Here is a 15,591-nt window from a genome sequence, read left to right as displayed (position 1 = left end):
TATCGAACACATCATTTCGATTGTGCGCAAAGATGCGCATAAATCGGCTCAAAATCGCGTCCATTTTCTAAGCGCAATATGCTCCGCGCCTATAAAAAGAAAACTCCGTTAAAATTAAATTACGTTGTTGGGCTTTTTTTATTATTCATAGTGGAGTAGTAGGCACAATTGCAACTTAGGCATTATAACGCCAGCGCATGAATTGCTCATCGCGTATGGGGCGGTTAGTATATTTATGAAGAAAGGTGCGGAATTGCGAATTGTTTAATGCCGCAAGCGGAATTTTGGCTGACTTGAAAGCTGCGCACAATTCCAGATCAAATGCGTTATCATTGCGAGTGTTGTCTTTGTCGATGTCATTGTCGTTGCCTTCGTCCGCATTCGTACGGTTCTCAGTTTCTCCATTTGTTATAGGTGCTTCTTCTGCCTCGGTTGTTATTGTTGTTGTCACCGTTGCTGTTGCCGTTGCTGTTGTGTGTATTTTTCTTTTTTTTTTCTCTGGAGATTTTACTTCAATGCCCAAGTGTTGAGCAGAATACAAATGCGACACGAGCTGCGCACGCCTATTGGCACTTATCTGAGAAATTCAAAATGTCTGCATAGATACGCATGCCCATATAAATAATTAGTCTATTATTAAGCACTCACCAGCGTATTGCACAGGGTGCAATGCATATAACCATCAAGCGGTTGCAAACAAGGCTCGCCCAGCTCCACTTGCCATTTATATAGCAAGTTTTCCTTTGTATTCGGTTTACCCAACATTCTCGACATTTTAGCCGCACAGAAGTAATAGCACCAGAGAAGAAAAGCGCACAAAGTTGCAAAGACGAAAACCAACTGGCATTTACAGTTAGGTATGCACATGTGTGAACGTTAGCCACAAATGCGAAACGATAGTACCGTACCGCCGCACAGCCACACTGACGTGCAACACGAAAAGCGCCGTTACTTCCCGAGCGGGAGAGCAACACGACGGTGTGGTGAATTTACCCAAACTTAACAGCGCGCAACACGGAATACGCTGAGACAGATAGTCAATACGCTGCTCTTAACGGACCTGCAAAGTGTTGAATATAAATCTAACGGCACTTTGCACAATATTCGCTGGACTTCGGCTGCAGCTGAAAATTAATTATTTAGTGAGCAGATCAACACCGAAGGACGCGCCAAAAGACAACGGAGCTTCCGCGCAGAAACGGCGAGTGCGCAACGCGAGATTTTATTTGGTAAGTAAATCAATATATATAAATGATGCTGTGCATGCGCAAATAGTTTTCTAAACAAATGCCTGTGTTTCAAACGTGCGCAGCTTTACAGTTACGTGCGCAGCTACATACATACGTTTTTTGACAGTTGACTGCTGCTCTTTGCAACACTTGGTCAGTCTCTGCCATTCTGTGTCAGCCATAGTGGAGACATCCAAAACTGCCCCTTGAGCAGTCCATCACAAATTTCATTCGTCCGAGAGGCTTCGCACAGTTCACATCAAACAAACAAACACAAACGAAAATTTTCACAGCAGTAAAACACAATTGTAAATTTCCAAAACATTTATTTTTTTTATATTAATAATCCATAAAAGAATCAAGCCAATTAATGAGTTTGTATATTACTTTTCAGTGGTATTTTCTGAGGTATTCATGTGCTCTGGTTACTATAAAAGTAATTTTCTCGTTTCGCAGATATGAACAGGAACCCAGGTGAGCCATCGCCGCACAACGCCAAGAACAAACCGTTGGGACGATTTGACAAGCATCCAGTGATTCTTGATCTCACTGGTTCTAAAGGGCCGACTGTGATTGTGGATCTGTCGGACAGCGTTGTGAGTCGCACACGTAGGCCAAACCAGCCGCCGGTTGATTATCCATTGGTGGCTACAATTGATTTGGTGGATGAGCCGATGGAGGCACCAGAGCCTGCTCCATTAGTTATAATTGACTTGGCAGATGACGAGATGGAGGAACAAGAGTCCGCTCCTGCTCCTAAGCCAGAACCGGCTCCAACTCCGCCGCCTGCACCAGCCGGCCTAGTCGTAACGGTCGTGCCGACTACACCGGCTGCACCAAAGAACGCACCGGCCATGATGATGACTCCACCAGCTGCACCAGCAGCAGTGGCCGAACCAGCCATGCTGATGACTCCACCAGCTGCACCAGCTGCAATGGCCGAGCCGACTACACCGGGCACAATTGCCGCACCGGCCGAACCGACTACATCGGATGACCTAGAGGAGCTGGCCGAGCCGACTACACCGGCCGCAGCAGGCGATGCCGTCGACGATGCCCCCAAAGAGCCGGAGCGCTCTAGCCGCCGCATGGCTGGCATCGACGGCGAGGATATACCGATGAGCTACGAGTGTCCAGTGTGCTTTGAGTACGTGACAGGTCGCCAGGCGGCATCAACTGTTTGTGGACACGTCTTTTGCTGGGAATGTATCCTCCGTGTTATTCGTACCAATCACATGTGTCCCCTTTGCAACGCTCGCCTGGCCAGTAGCCGTTCCGTCCGACGCCTCTACCTTTAAATGCAAGCAACACGATGATGACCTAACCACATCCCACAAATGCAAAACGCAAAGAGATTAAAAGGCCAACCAACTATCAGGACTCACTTTCATAAATACCATTAATAAATGTGAGTTCATACTCTTTGAAGTGGTCCGTATGCTTCTTAACCGCTTCCACTCACATAGCACTATATTGCTGAACTCTTCTAACTCATGAATGTAAAAATAAAAAACACTTTTGTTAGTGCCAAAAAATTGCTTGTCGTTTACTAATTTTATTATTTCGTACATGATTAATTAATGATTAGTGATAACATTTTTGTTTTACTCTTTTAACTTTCATACTTTTTTTGGTTTTCCTATTCATAATTTGTTTTGTTTTTTTTTTTTTTTTTTCAACAATCTCTATATGCAATAAGTCAGGTAGAAAGTGGGGTAGGTGGTTGGAAGGGGGGAATGGGGCAGGGGCTGGAATAGGAGAGGGTGGATATTAAAACGAGCGGTAAGAAGTGGACGGTCCACCGAATGGTTAACAATCTATGGGCGTACCTCTGCCTCTACCGAAAGAATATAACAACAAATTTAATGCCAATTCGCAATATTTGGAAAGGAAGGGTGGATGGGTGGTTGGTTAACGACTCTCAGCATCAGCGGTGCGAATTTGTATACATATGCAGATATATATATCGTAAGTCAAGGTACTCTGAGCTGGATGCGGACTACAGGCTACAAAATGCTGCTTGCTGCTTGTAGTTGTCATGGCTGACGGCTGCCTCATTGGGTGAGGAAGTATTGGATCAGCTTGAGGTAAATGCGCTCCAGCAGCGGCCACATGTGTTCCATGAACAGCTGCAAGACGTGTCGCAGGGGCGGACAGAGCGTGCACATGTAATCCGTAATGGCGTCCAGCACACGCACCACCAAATGTCAGTTATTTCGCTCCAATTGAATGTAGTAGCTGACACCGTCACTGCCACTGCCACTGCCACTGCCGCTGTCGTCGTCATTGTTGGTGTTCGCATTGGAGCTGCAGCCGCTGGCCCCATGATTGTTGTTGTTGTTGTTGTTGTTCTGCTTGTTGCTGCCAGCTGCATCCAGTTGGATCGGGTAGCAGCCATCGGTGCGCTGCTGGCAGCCGTGCGTCCAGGGCATTGGCTCCTTAAACTTGTCCACGTGCGCCAGATTCTGATAGACATAGAGCAGCGGATGGTCGATGTAGTTGTTGCACTCGTAGCACCACACGGACAAATCGCTGAAGCTCAGCACCAGCGGATGCTGTGCGCGCCGGCAATGCTGCTCCATGTGCTCATTGATGTAGCGACCGCAGCCGATGCTCTGGCAGCTCAGGCACATCCAATTCTCCACCGTTGAGCCGCAGTCGCCGCATGCGCCGCTCGTGTTTATTGCTGTGCGAGGGAGAGAGCAAGAGAATGCACTGATTAATATCTGTGTGGATTTAGATGTGGATGGGGGCGCAAGGCCCGCGAAATTACAAAGCCAGTCAATAGCTAACACAAAACACCAGCGTATAACAGTTACAATTATCAGAATAAGCCACAAAACACATAATTAAAATAAATCAAGACGAGAAAAAGAAAAAGAAACTGTTATACAACGATAATGTGTGACAGTAGAACAGTTTGCAACACAATTATATGACTGCAAAGCATATACTTATTTACATTGCCAAATCTGAGCTACAGCGCGCACAGCTGTTATACTCATATATAGATGTATAACAGTGGTAAATTTCATTTGATATACAGCTCTTTCCGTGTCCTCCATTAAACTGTTATACAAATGTCTTACAACTGTTATATACAATTACTTTTGACACATTACATTTCTCAGCTATTCGCTAGTAATACAACTGTTATACAGGCATGCGAGTTCCATTGTAGCGCCATAATAATCATCTTCGTTTTTATATTGCCATTTTTATACTGTGCTAAGCAATTGCGTATACAATTATACATTCCAATAACTGTTATATTGCAATTATAACAGTTGACAAATAAAGCAAAAGCAAATAAAAAGCATTCAAAATGTCAACACACAAGCTAAAAAAGCACGAAAAAGAAAAAGACAGATAGAGCGTGTAGGAAAGAGAGAGAAATATAAACGAACAACAAATAGAACACAAGACAGGGACAGGAATAGATGCATATTGCTGTGGTTCTCGTTTCGCTTACATTTGGGCGCCTGCTCCGGGCGCAACTGGCTCAAGTGTGGACAGCTTTTGAGCGGATAAATGGCAAACATTTCCTGCTGCTCGAGCGCCTGGCAAGAGCAGCGGAACGAGTTACAGAGGGAGCGAGAGAAATAGAGAGAGAGACATGAGATTAGTTCGGCAATTAGACGCAAGTTGGATGTGAGAGCAACTGATGCTCGGTGTGTGTGACTCGTACCTCCTTGTGCTCGGCCATAAACTCGGTGAGCGTTTTTACCTTGACTTTGGGCTTGCTGCCACTGGGCCGATCCTGGCCGGGATCGGGCTGTTGGCTGGCATCGCCGCCGACTGCGCCCAGTGCATTGTCATTTGAGATGCTTAGCTGACTCATTGTAGCAGCAAGAAAATCCTCGTTATTATTCTCGCCCAGCACACACTGCGGCAGCTTGCAGCCAAAGACCAAGGACTTCCAATACTGATGCTGCTGCTCCACGCACAGCTGCAGCGTTTCCACGCAGCTCTGGAAGGCCACCGTGGCCGATCGCTGGGCGGCTGGGATGAACTGGGGCGTCGGCACCGGATCACCCAGCAGCGTCTTGGTGCACATGGTCATGGCATACGATATGGAATTGACGTTGTAGCCACCCTCCAGGCACACTATGATCCGGCCGCCGGCCAACGCGGACAGCCAATGGGTGAAGAGGCCGTAGCCTTCGGGCGTCACCTTGCAGCCACCCAGAGGATCACCGATGGCCGCATCGAAGCCGGCCGAGACGAGCACCAGCTGCGGATTGAACTCGTACGCAATGGGCAGGATGAGCTGCTGGAAGGCCAGCGCGTACTCCAGATCTCCCATGCCCTTCTGCAAAGTGCAAGGAAACGAGATTTACTACAGGGCAAATGCATATTAGCCAGGGCTGCGCACTCACCTTGTTCCAGGGTATGTTCACATTGAAGCCACGCCCCGCATTCTTGCCCACCATGTCGTAGTTGCCCGCTGGACCCTTGGGAAAGAAGGCGCCGTGCTCGTACCGATGGATGCTTATGTAGAGCACCTTGGGATTCGACTCGAAGATGTGCTGTGTGCCATTGCCGTGGTGCACATCCCAGTCGACAATCAGGATGCGCTCCAGGCCGAATTCCCGTATGGCATACTGGGCGGCAATGGCTATGTTGTTGAATATGCAGAAGCCGTGCGGCTGATCCGGCTCGGCGTGGTGGCCGGGTGGTCGAACATTGCAGATGCCGCTGCGCGATTGCCCGCGCAGGACACTGTCGACAGCCTGCAGCACCGAGCCGGAGGCGAGGGTGGCGCACTCGAAGGTGCGCGGATGCAGGTACACCGAATTGTAGCCGGCTCCCATTTGCTGCAGCTCCTCGACGCTGCGGCCCAGCAGGCGGCGCACCGAGTTGACGTGGGCCCGCGTATGGGCCAGGCACACCTCGTCCGTGGTGGCGGCGCGCGCCGACAGCTGATGCATGCGCCCCAGCAGCTGGTAGTCATCGTGCATCTGATGGATTTGCCGTATGCGCATCGGCTGCTCCGGATGCGTGGCGTCGTGCAAGTTGAAGTGCTGCAGCATTTGGGCATCGTAGGCATAGCAGACCCGTATCGCTGGCACCGACAGCTGCGTCTCGGCGCGCAGCACGGACAGGCGGGCGGCATTGCGAGCGACTACGTCCTCGGGCAGCTGAGCGGAGGTGCCGCGTGTGGGATAACGCTGATCCGGCTCTGGAGGCGGGCCGCCCAGCCAAATCCGCTTGACGCGATGCAACTGAGCTGTTGCCGCGCTCTCCGACTCCAAGTCGGCGGGCGTGTAGGTCTGCTGCAGCTGCAGGCAGCGCCAGTACGGTCGATGCACATAGATGCAGTTGAGCACCGATTCGCGCAGCTCCATGCTGGGCAGCTCCAGCCGTTCGACGAGCGGCGGACAGGGATCCCCGAGCAGCGCACGCAGCGTCAAGGCGGCGCCCTCGGACAGCGACTCGACACAGTAGCCGCCCTCCAGGACGACAGCCACACGGCAATTGGCCAGATGCAGCAGCGGATTGAGCAAGTGCGGATAGCAGGCCGGCGTCACCTCCATCTCGCCCTCCGGGCAGCCCAAGGCGGCATCATAGCCAGCGGAGACAATGATCAGCTCGGGCTGATATTCCATGGCCACCGGCAGCAGCAGCTGCTGGAAGATGGCCAAGTAATCGCCGTTGCCCATGCCCTTGGCATTCAGCGGGACGTTGAAGTTGTAGCCAGTGCCGGGACCGGAGCCGATGGCATGGTAGTCCGACTCCTGAAGATTGGGCCAAAAGCTGCCGTGCTCATAGCGATGTATGGAGAAATACAAAACTCTAAAATGCAGAGGGGGAGAGAGAAATTGTACTCAAGATTATAGATACTTCTATTCGTTGAATACCCACCTGGAATCATTGTAGAAGAAACGCTGCGTGCCCTGGCCATGATGCACATCGTAGTCGATAATCAGGATGCGCTGCAGCTGATGCGCCTCGAGGGCGTGCTGTGCGGCCAATGCGACGTTGTTGAAGTAGCAATACCCATTGAACTCCGACTTCATGGCATGATGGCCAGGCGGTCGGATTATGGCCATGCCATTCTGTGCCTTACCCAGCAGCAGCTGATCGATCAGCTCAATGGTCGAGCCACTGGCCAATAGCGACAGCTTGAACGTGGACTGGAGAGAGGGAATCAGAGAGAGAGAGGGAGAGAGAGAGTGGGGGGAGAAATTAGTATTACAATATGTATATGTATGTGAGCACACATTAAAGCTCTATAAAAACTATTATCTTATCCCACTTGGGGCACCTAGAAATGGAAATGGAAATGGAAATTCCTACAGTGAAAAATCTGAATAGCTCAAACTTTTCATTCTACAACTAATCGCAAGGCTGATAAGACACGACGACTATGCAAACATTTGCATTTGCATTTGGCGAGCAAGTGCTTGGCTCTATTCTATATATATACATATATATACTACATATTCGTTTATTATATTCTATGCAATCTAATCTCATTAGAAATGCCTGACATCTGAAACGCTTCGTTGGCTCTCGATTACAATGGCTGAGCTAGCCGTTCTCCAATAAAAATGCAGTTCTCTAATGAATAAATGGATTTCACTTATGAATAAATAGATCTTGGTTATTGTTATTGTCGTTGTTGTTGCTGTTGTATGTCTTACCGGATGTATGTAAATGGCGTCATAGTGGGAGCTCAGTTCCTCCATAGCCTCTTCGTTGCGCACGCCCGACGTCTGCTCCAGTCGCTCGTAGTGCTCTATTGAGTGTAGCTTAAGGATTTCGTCCTTGGTGGCCAGACGGGACTTCAGCTGCAGGCAGCGATCCACGAGGTTCAGTTCGCGGCACCTACATAGGGATATAGATACAGATGGTATGACAATTTATATATGGGAATATTCAGCTGCTCTTACCGCTCCATGGTGCGCGTAAAGCGTTCGGGCCGCTCCTGATGTGTGCTATCCCACAGGCAACAATGCTCGCTCATGGACTCGTCATAGATGAGCGCTGTGGCTCCGCGATGCATGCTCTTGGCATTGACAGCCTGTCAGGGAAAGATAGGTGAGCATATTAAATAACCGATTAGCTAGATATATACAAAGGTATATCTTTCGATAAGACGAGATTGGCAAATGATCTGTTGTTTAAAATGTAACCTAATAGCTCTTGTGGCCTGAGCTATACGGGAAACATCAGTCAGTCAATCATCTCAATCAAAAAGTCGATTGCTCATTCCATGAAGGCAAGTCAGTTTTCTATATGAGCTATGGGAGAGAGGTAGAAAGCTGCCCTAAAACTCAATAGCACAATAGATCAATGATCGATCACCACTGTTTAAGAGTTATCGATAACTAGCTACTGTTTAACACTAGATAGACAGTTCAATCACCCAGCTTTAAAGCTATCAATATACATTCTATAAGTTATCGAGCACTTGATCTAGCATTTACGTCATCAAAGAAATCAAGAAAAATCAAGAAATAGTTATACGCTTCTAATTATGAAAGATATTGACATCTAGCGATATCGACAACTTACTATATATTGTACATACGAAATGCATCGATAATAAGCTTCTTATGAAACTAGCTTTACTCTATAGCTATCAAAGGTATAGCTCACCAACTTTATGCCTACAAAAGTGTTCGATAACTAGTTTTAGCTCTCTGGCTATGGGATAAATCGATAGGTTTCTTTAGCTGTTCACGTTTTAAAAATCATGCATATATCTAGCTCTGACTCGCTAGTTATGAAAGATATCGATAATTAGCTCATACCCCAAGTTATGCAAATGATCGATAACTAGCGTTAGGTCTATAGACCGTTAGTAAATCAACTATTGTAAAAGATTTGTATAGTTAATGAGTTAACAAAGACCACGCAATGATATCTAAGCCTATGCACATTTATATATACATATATATACTCACATTCTGAAAGATATCGATAATTGGCTCCAGCTGGGAGCCTAGTCCGTTGCTCTGCGATTTCAGCATGTTCCGCGCGCGACGTTTCGCCTCCTGGAGCGCTGGACTTGTTTTGCGCGGCCCACAGCTGCCGGCGCTTCCATTGGCGTTCGGCCCAGCCGCCGCGTTCAGCGACGTCGCTGTCGACGACGACGACGACGACGCTGACTTCGACTTGACCATAGCACGCGTTTGTATTTTGGCCTGTTGAGCGCCTCGTCGCGTTACGATCGGTGAGCTCTGCGAGAGAGTTGGCAAATGAGAGAGATAGAGTGATGCAAAAAAATGAAATAAAAAACGAGATGGGTTGATTGAGGTGTAGAAAGAGAAGGAGGAGAGTGTCAAGGTGGCAACGATGGAGAGCGAAATAATAAATACAACGAGAGCTGCTCCTAAAGTTTGCAAAATTCGAATGTGTGTGAATGCTAGATTGATTTAATCAAAATATGTATGTATATGCTTAACTGAGATCCTTTTCAGCTTGATATGTTGGCAGTCGAAGAGTTTTCTTGAAGAAGTCATGGGACTGATGACTACAAATATATATATAAATTACACTGAATAATATGTATACGTATATAGGGATAATGAATACGACGACTGCTACGCCAGCTTATTCAGCTCTGTTCAAATATATGTATACATAGATCTGTATATAAATGTTTATAATTATATATACATATATACAAATAAACATTTTAAAAAACATAGAAACGTCAATATGGCTTCTTTAAAGTAATCGATAAATAATAATTAATCAAGCTAATTTTCTTATGCTCAGTAAAAAAACCATCTCTAGTCATAGCTCTATGTGCTCTATAGGACTGCCTAAATTCAAGTTAAGCTTTTCAGATTTCCATGCTTTGTCAGAAGTTTTCGCTTACCAAACTCAAAACATAATCGATTGATTAGAGAACATTTATTTATAGGCAACTAAAATGCGTCTATTGATTTTATTTTTCAATGCAAAACAGTATTTCCCGTTAGGAACTCATTTCATTCCACTTGCTCCTCCTACGCTCAAAAGCTGAGATATAACAACAGGTTATTAAGCTTTAACAAGTACAGTAGACACTTGATATAGCTCAAAAGGGTCAAACAAAGAGTTTAATAAACTATATAAACATAGGTATACGCCATGTATTCAAATTTATAAATAGACAAAGAATCACTTTTAAAATATTTAATAAGTCAAAACAAATATACAATTCCAAGTTAAATGAAATAAAATGAAATTAAGCGCAAATTAAAAATTTATTGCGAATTTTTCACTCGCATCGCTTGTTGATTCACAAATTTTGTGGAGATGGGTCACACTCTACAGTTAGATACTCTAAATGGAAATAGCACCACACACATACACACATAAACATATACATATAAGCTAAGGCAGCATTTGATTTACTTAAATCTTTGCCAGAATATTAGCATGGGAAATAACACATACATACATACATACATGTAAATCATTAATGTAATAATAAAAATGGGTCACAGTCATAAAAATAGAAAAAATACTAAATTAATTATCAGGAGGCAGGCGCGCTGATTAAACGCACTAAACTCTTTGCTGATAGATAACACAACACTGGCGGAGGAGAGTCGAGGCTTGAGGAGCTAGTAGAGCAGCTGCGGTGAGTAATCAATTAGCTGCTCAACTAGGTTATAATATAATACATATATATGTACGTACTTTAACAACAGTAACAGCAACAACAGCAGTAACAACAACAATAGCAACAGTTACTGTTGCAACAATCTAACAAACAATGCAAATTATGGAGCACTTGATGTGTTAGAGACTAAAAACCGTTGGCCAAGAAATCAGCGCGCTAACTGAAAACGGATTTTGTGTTTGGTTTTTGAAAATCGCTCGAAGCGAGGCTGCACCGCCAACGTCAGCTGCGTTTGTGTGGGTGTTACTGTTGTTGCTGTTGCTATTGCCGCATTTGGTACTAGTCCAAAAAGGCGCGCGCGGCGACGTCAGCTGCGGACTTACCATGATTATATCTTTGTTTTGTTTTCTGTTTTTCTTCTTTCTGCTGCTGCTGCTGCTGTTGCTGCTGCGGCGGCGGCTGTTTTGGTTGAGCTTGAGCTGTGACTGAAGCTTTAAGTTATCTCTTTCTCTCTCCCTCTCTCTCTATCGCTCTCTGCCTTGCACTGCAGTTGTTTGTTTTAGCTGCTGTTGATGACGCTGCTTTGCTTGCTCCTTAGCTCTAGCCCTCTCTCTCGCTCTCTTCTATCTTGAAGTGGGCGCAACAATGCGTGCGTGCGTGCCAGCGTCCCCGTGCGTGTAAGTTGTTTGCTTGTATTGGTATGTAATACTTTTTTGTTTTTTTTTTGGCTATGTTGCTACTTTTGCTGCTGTTGCGTGATGAGGGCTTTTACACAAAGTATCGATTTGAATTTGAACTATAGCTCGTTTCTAAAAATTAGTCACAATCTGGCGCAATATTTGCATTAATTATTCATTGTCTTTCACTGCTTCCACGCTGCACCAATGTTTGCTATCCATCCGTCCGTCCGTCCGTTCGTCCGTCTGTCTCTCCTCTGGCCGACTCTTCGGTCTCGCTTCAGTTGATGTTATGCTTCTTGTTACTACAAATAAATAATACCTATGCTATGCACATGCTTCGTCATATTGTTGTTGTTTTTAGTTAGTTACACATAAAAAATTTGAAAAGAATTTATAGATTCACATGCGCGCAACGTTAAAAAAAAAAGAAATGAATAAACGGCGTTCTGCACACACACGCAAACACAATCGCAGCACACTGGTCGAGCACACGGCCAAGACAAGACGACGCGATGGCTGGATGCAGCGATAATTGGCAGCTGTAACGGAGCCAAAATCAGAACCAGAACCAGGGATTTGCGAGCAAGTGCTTGTTGTTGGTTTGTTGCGCGCGGCAGACGAGCGGGCGACCGGGCAGGCGGGCAAGCGATTGGCGGCAGGCGGTAAAGTAATGCTTGTCTGCCCTCTGTTTTGTTATTGTTTTGCAGTTACAAGAAGTGTGTGACCGCCAGCGCGCAAATTCGCAAATACCAAAATAATACTGAGTGGTATAAATTGTTGAATGCTCTTGAGCCACCCACTGTAAAAGTTTGAATTCAGAACAATTAAGTAATGAGAACAGTTTTCACATTTACTTACCTGAAAAACACATATATTTGTAGATATACGTGTGGCGCAAATAAAAAACTAATTCAGATGTTTTGCCCTTTTATTATTGGCATTAATTGGATTCTACATTTAAAGACAAACTTAACAAATACTAAAAATATAGTTGTTATATATATACAGAAAAGCTTTCAATGCAACTTCACAGCGCTTTTCAACACCATCAGCAACAGCTGTTGCGTTACGCAAGCGGTTAAAGAGCAACAGGTTCTGATTCTCACTCATTATTATATCAAAGCGTGATCAGGTCCGGGTAATATTCCAGTGATCATTATATAAATTGTCGCTATCAGTGCCATGTTGCAAGCCACCAGCCGCCATTTGATCGCTCAGGCGCGTCGCTACAGCTCCAAGATCAACGATGTTGTTGTTGTTTCTGCTGCTCGCACGCCCATCGGCAGCTTCCAGAGCCAGCTGGCACCTCTGTCAGCCACACAGCTAGGTGCCACCGCCATCGAGGCGGCTATCGAGCGTGCGGGCATTGCCAAAAGCGATGTTAATGAGGTGATCATGGGCAACGTTGTGTCAGCGGGGGTCGGCCAGGCACCGGCCCGTCAGGCGGCCATCTTTGCCGGATTGCCCACCAATGTGTGCTGCACGACTGTGAACAAGGTCTGCTCCTCGGGCATGAAGGCTGTGATGCTGGGCGCCCAGTCGCTGATGCTTGGCCAAGCCGATGTCGTTGTGGCTGGCGGTATGGAGTCCATGTCGAATGTGCCTTACTATTTGAAACGTGGCAATACACCCTATGGAGGCGTTAATCTGACCGATGGTATTGTCTTCGACGGCCTCTGGGATGTCTACAACAAGTTCCATATGGGCAACTGTGCCGAGAACACAGCCAAGAAGATGCAGATCACCCGCAAGGATCAGGACGAATTCGCCATCGAATCCTACAAGCGATCGGCCAAGGCCTGGAGCGACAAAGTCTTTGCCAATGAGATTGCTCCCGTCAAGATTCAGGTAAAACGCAAACCCGAACAGGTGATCGCCGAGGATGAGGAGTACAAGCGTGTCAACTTTGATAAGTTTGGCCAGCTGTCGACCGTGTTCCAGCGGGAGAACGGAACCGTTACCGCTGGCAATGCATCGACGCTAAACGATGGCGGTGCTGCTGTTGTCCTCATGACCGCCGAGGCGGCCCAACGTGCCGGTGTAAAGCCGCTCGCACGCGTTGTTTCCTTCCAGGATGCCGAAACTGATCCCATTGACTTTCCCATTGCACCGTCATTTGCTGTGCCCAAGCTGCTGGAGCGAGCTGGCGTTCGTAAAGAGGATGTTGCCATGTGGGAAATCAACGAGGCCTTCTCTCTGGTCGTCGTGGCCAACATGCGCAAAATGGACCTCGACCCCGCCAAGGTCAATATCCATGGAGGAGCCGTCTCTTTGGGACATCCGATTGGCATGTCCGGTGCTCGCCTGATCACTCACCTGGCACACGCCCTAAAAACCGGCGAGCTGGGCTGCGCCTCCATTTGCAATGGTGGCGGCGGTGCCTCCTCTATTCTGCTGCAGAAGCTTTAAAGCTACGGCAACAGCTATCAATCGGTTAAAGCCAGAATTGCATTTATTGAAATTGAAGATGACGATTGCAGTCATCAACTATTTTAAACGGGTTTAAACTCATCTTTTGATGTATTTTTTTGTATAGCATTTAATAAGAAAAAACTTTGTGATTTGCATAATAAATCGAAACGAGAATAATGGCCTTAAATCAAATGCTTCGAATTTTTTCGCTAACTCACGTTCGTTATGGACTTCGAACTTTCGAAATAGAAAGCAATTGTAATCGTAATTTGCCTGCAGGAGCATAATCGTTTGATGTTTCCTGCAGATTATTTGAAATGTTATCGGAATCGATATAGTGCTGTAAAAGACATATTTTGTTGTTTTGTTTTCTTTGTTTTTACTCGTTATTCCAATGCATTACAGTAATATTTTCGTTATCGTTATGGAACCATTTTGTATTGTTGTGCAATTATTGAACATCAGCAACAATTGGAAATATCACCGAGATCAGCTCCCATAAGGTCCCGATCGTTACGAGGACATAGAGCACGCCCATAATGTAATGAATGGCAGAGAGATCGAGCTGAGGCAGCCGCCGGTCCCGGTACATAAAGGTGCTGCGAAAGTAGCGCTCGCTGCCCAGCTGCCCGGCCCAGTAGTTGATTAAGCCCACCGATTGGATGGCCGTAACCAGTTCATCCAGACAGGTACCAGATGGCCAGCTGCTCCAGCACATGTTTGGCAGCATGCATTATGCGCCCGCCTCATGGGCACGTTCCGCCTCGTATAGCTACGTCTGTCTGAAAAGGATGACATAGGTACAGCGCTGCGGACGCAGATCAATCTCGCTCAGCACATCGTGCTCCACCGCGATGGCCTGTCAATCGCTCAGCCCTGCCTGCTAACTGCCAGGAAGCCGCTCGCCCCGGCGAGACAGGCGCACGTCTAGAAGGGAATAGCCAATAGCTCTCAGCTGCTCGGATTGTAGGCATTCATTGGCATACAGCCGGCTAGAGAAGTGCGGACGGACGGCGGTTGAATTGGTGGCGTATTCCACGTGCCTATGTAGCCAATGGTCAGGTGAGCACGTTGCTGATGCAGCTGTCAAAGTTCAGTGAGTTGAGTTAATCGAAAATAAATTAATTTCAGCTACCCACCAGATGCAGTACCTCCTGCCGTGTCCTGGGCAGGCTCTATTTTTTCTTGACGCCTTGCTAGTTTCTGCAGCATTCGGTCCTCCAGTTCCGGTGCCTTAACGCTCACGCTGAACAAGGGCAATACAGACCACAGCAGCATCTGCCATGCCACGCCCACAAACCGATTGATCTGCTGACTTCCTCTGGGTCATCACATTCATGTTGAGCAGCTGATGGCTCCAGCAATACTCAAACACGGCCTGCAGTGGGATCAGGGCATCGCTCTGCTGCAGAAACAAGTATGTATGTATATCAATGTCCCTAGCAAATGAGAAGCATATGTATGTATATTCTCTATTAATTGCAGCACACGAAACAATATAGCTAGAAGAAATACGAAACAAATTCTGGGACGACGGCACGAGATGATTAGCATAGAGGATGGCCACAAATTGATTGAATAAGGCGCAATAGATGTAGACAATATCTGTTTGTGTTCAAGACTAGCAAAAGCTATCAAATCAATAGTCAATAGTCTGTTCCACATTCTGTTGGATTGAAGGGCATTTGTTCGAGTGCAACATAGA

The 15,591-nt window shown here is 46.5% G+C and overlaps 4 protein-coding genes and 1 pseudogene across 10 annotated transcripts; 2 read left to right on the top strand and 3 right to left on the bottom strand.

Annotated features, from left to right (window-relative positions):
• Window positions 1-125: 125 nt before the first annotated feature.
• LOC108618301 (uncharacterized) lies at window positions 126-1,018 on the bottom strand. Its single transcript, XM_018014276.2, has 2 exons — window positions 649-1,018; window positions 126-577 (listed from the first exon to the last, which is right to left on the bottom strand). Exons 1-2 carry the CDS (start codon window positions 865-867, stop codon window positions 176-178), a joined length of 621 nt encoding a protein of 206 aa, XP_017869765.1. The 5' UTR covers window positions 868-1,018; the 3' UTR covers window positions 126-175.
• A 75-nt stretch (window positions 1,019-1,093) lies between these two features.
• LOC149268027 (uncharacterized) lies at window positions 1,094-2,911 on the top strand. 4 transcript variants are annotated; one of them, XM_089475845.1, is made up of 3 exons: window positions 1,147-1,229; window positions 1,313-1,537; window positions 1,686-2,911. In XM_089475845.1, the coding sequence occupies exon 3, from the start codon at window positions 1,688-1,690 to the stop codon at window positions 2,525-2,527; it is 840 nt and encodes a 279-aa protein (XP_089331971.1). In that variant the 5' UTR covers window positions 1,147-1,229; window positions 1,313-1,537; window positions 1,686-1,687; the 3' UTR covers window positions 2,528-2,911. The 4 variants fall into 4 exon arrangements, with proteins under 4 accessions (XP_089331973.1, XP_089331971.1, XP_089331970.1 ...); XM_089475844.1 differs by having other exon boundaries at window positions 1,313-1,603; XM_089475846.1 differs by having other exon boundaries at window positions 1,313-1,625.
• Window positions 2,879-9,784, bottom strand: HDAC6 (histone deacetylase 6). Of its 3 annotated transcripts, XM_018014211.2 has the most exons (9): window positions 9,644-9,784; window positions 9,143-9,418; window positions 8,126-8,256; window positions 7,877-8,060; window positions 7,095-7,366; window positions 5,609-7,025; window positions 4,918-5,541; window positions 4,702-4,789; window positions 2,879-3,915 (listed from the first exon to the last, which is right to left on the bottom strand). In XM_018014211.2, exons 1-9 carry the CDS (start codon window positions 9,698-9,700, stop codon window positions 3,437-3,439), a joined length of 3,528 nt encoding a protein of 1,175 aa, XP_017869700.2. In that variant the 5' UTR covers window positions 9,701-9,784; the 3' UTR covers window positions 2,879-3,436. The 3 variants fall into 3 exon arrangements, with proteins under 3 accessions (XP_017869700.2, XP_089331968.1, XP_017869701.2); XM_089475842.1 differs by lacking the exon at window positions 4,702-4,789 and having other exon boundaries at window positions 3,776-3,915; XM_018014212.2 differs by lacking the exon at window positions 4,702-4,789 and having other exon boundaries at window positions 3,776-3,915; window positions 4,957-5,541.
• A 1,436-nt stretch (window positions 9,785-11,220) lies between these two features.
• On the bottom strand, window positions 11,221-15,225 carry LOC149268026 (uncharacterized; annotated as a pseudogene). The gene is made up of 4 exons (XR_016270893.1): window positions 15,187-15,225; window positions 14,829-14,969; window positions 12,333-14,745; window positions 11,221-12,273 (listed from the first exon to the last, which is right to left on the bottom strand). The product of XR_016270893.1 is annotated as an uncharacterized LOC149268026 (transcript).
• Window positions 12,657-14,078, top strand: Acat1 (Acetyl-CoA acetyltransferase 1). The gene has a single exon (XM_018014252.2). The coding sequence runs from the start codon at window positions 12,657-12,659 to the stop codon at window positions 13,881-13,883; it is 1,227 nt and encodes a 408-aa protein (XP_017869741.1). The 3' UTR covers window positions 13,884-14,078.
• Window positions 15,226-15,591: the final 366 nt, after the last annotated feature.

This window comes from Drosophila arizonae, chromosome X (genome assembly GCF_054131065.1).
Source record: "Drosophila arizonae isolate 15081-1271.41 chromosome X, UAZ_ARI_1.0, whole genome shotgun sequence".
In the NCBI taxonomy this organism is placed as follows: Eukaryota; Metazoa; Arthropoda; class Insecta; order Diptera; family Drosophilidae; genus Drosophila; species Drosophila arizonae.
The sequence above is the reverse complement of the archived record's forward strand: the minus strand, read 5'-3'. Positions and strand labels throughout refer to the sequence as shown.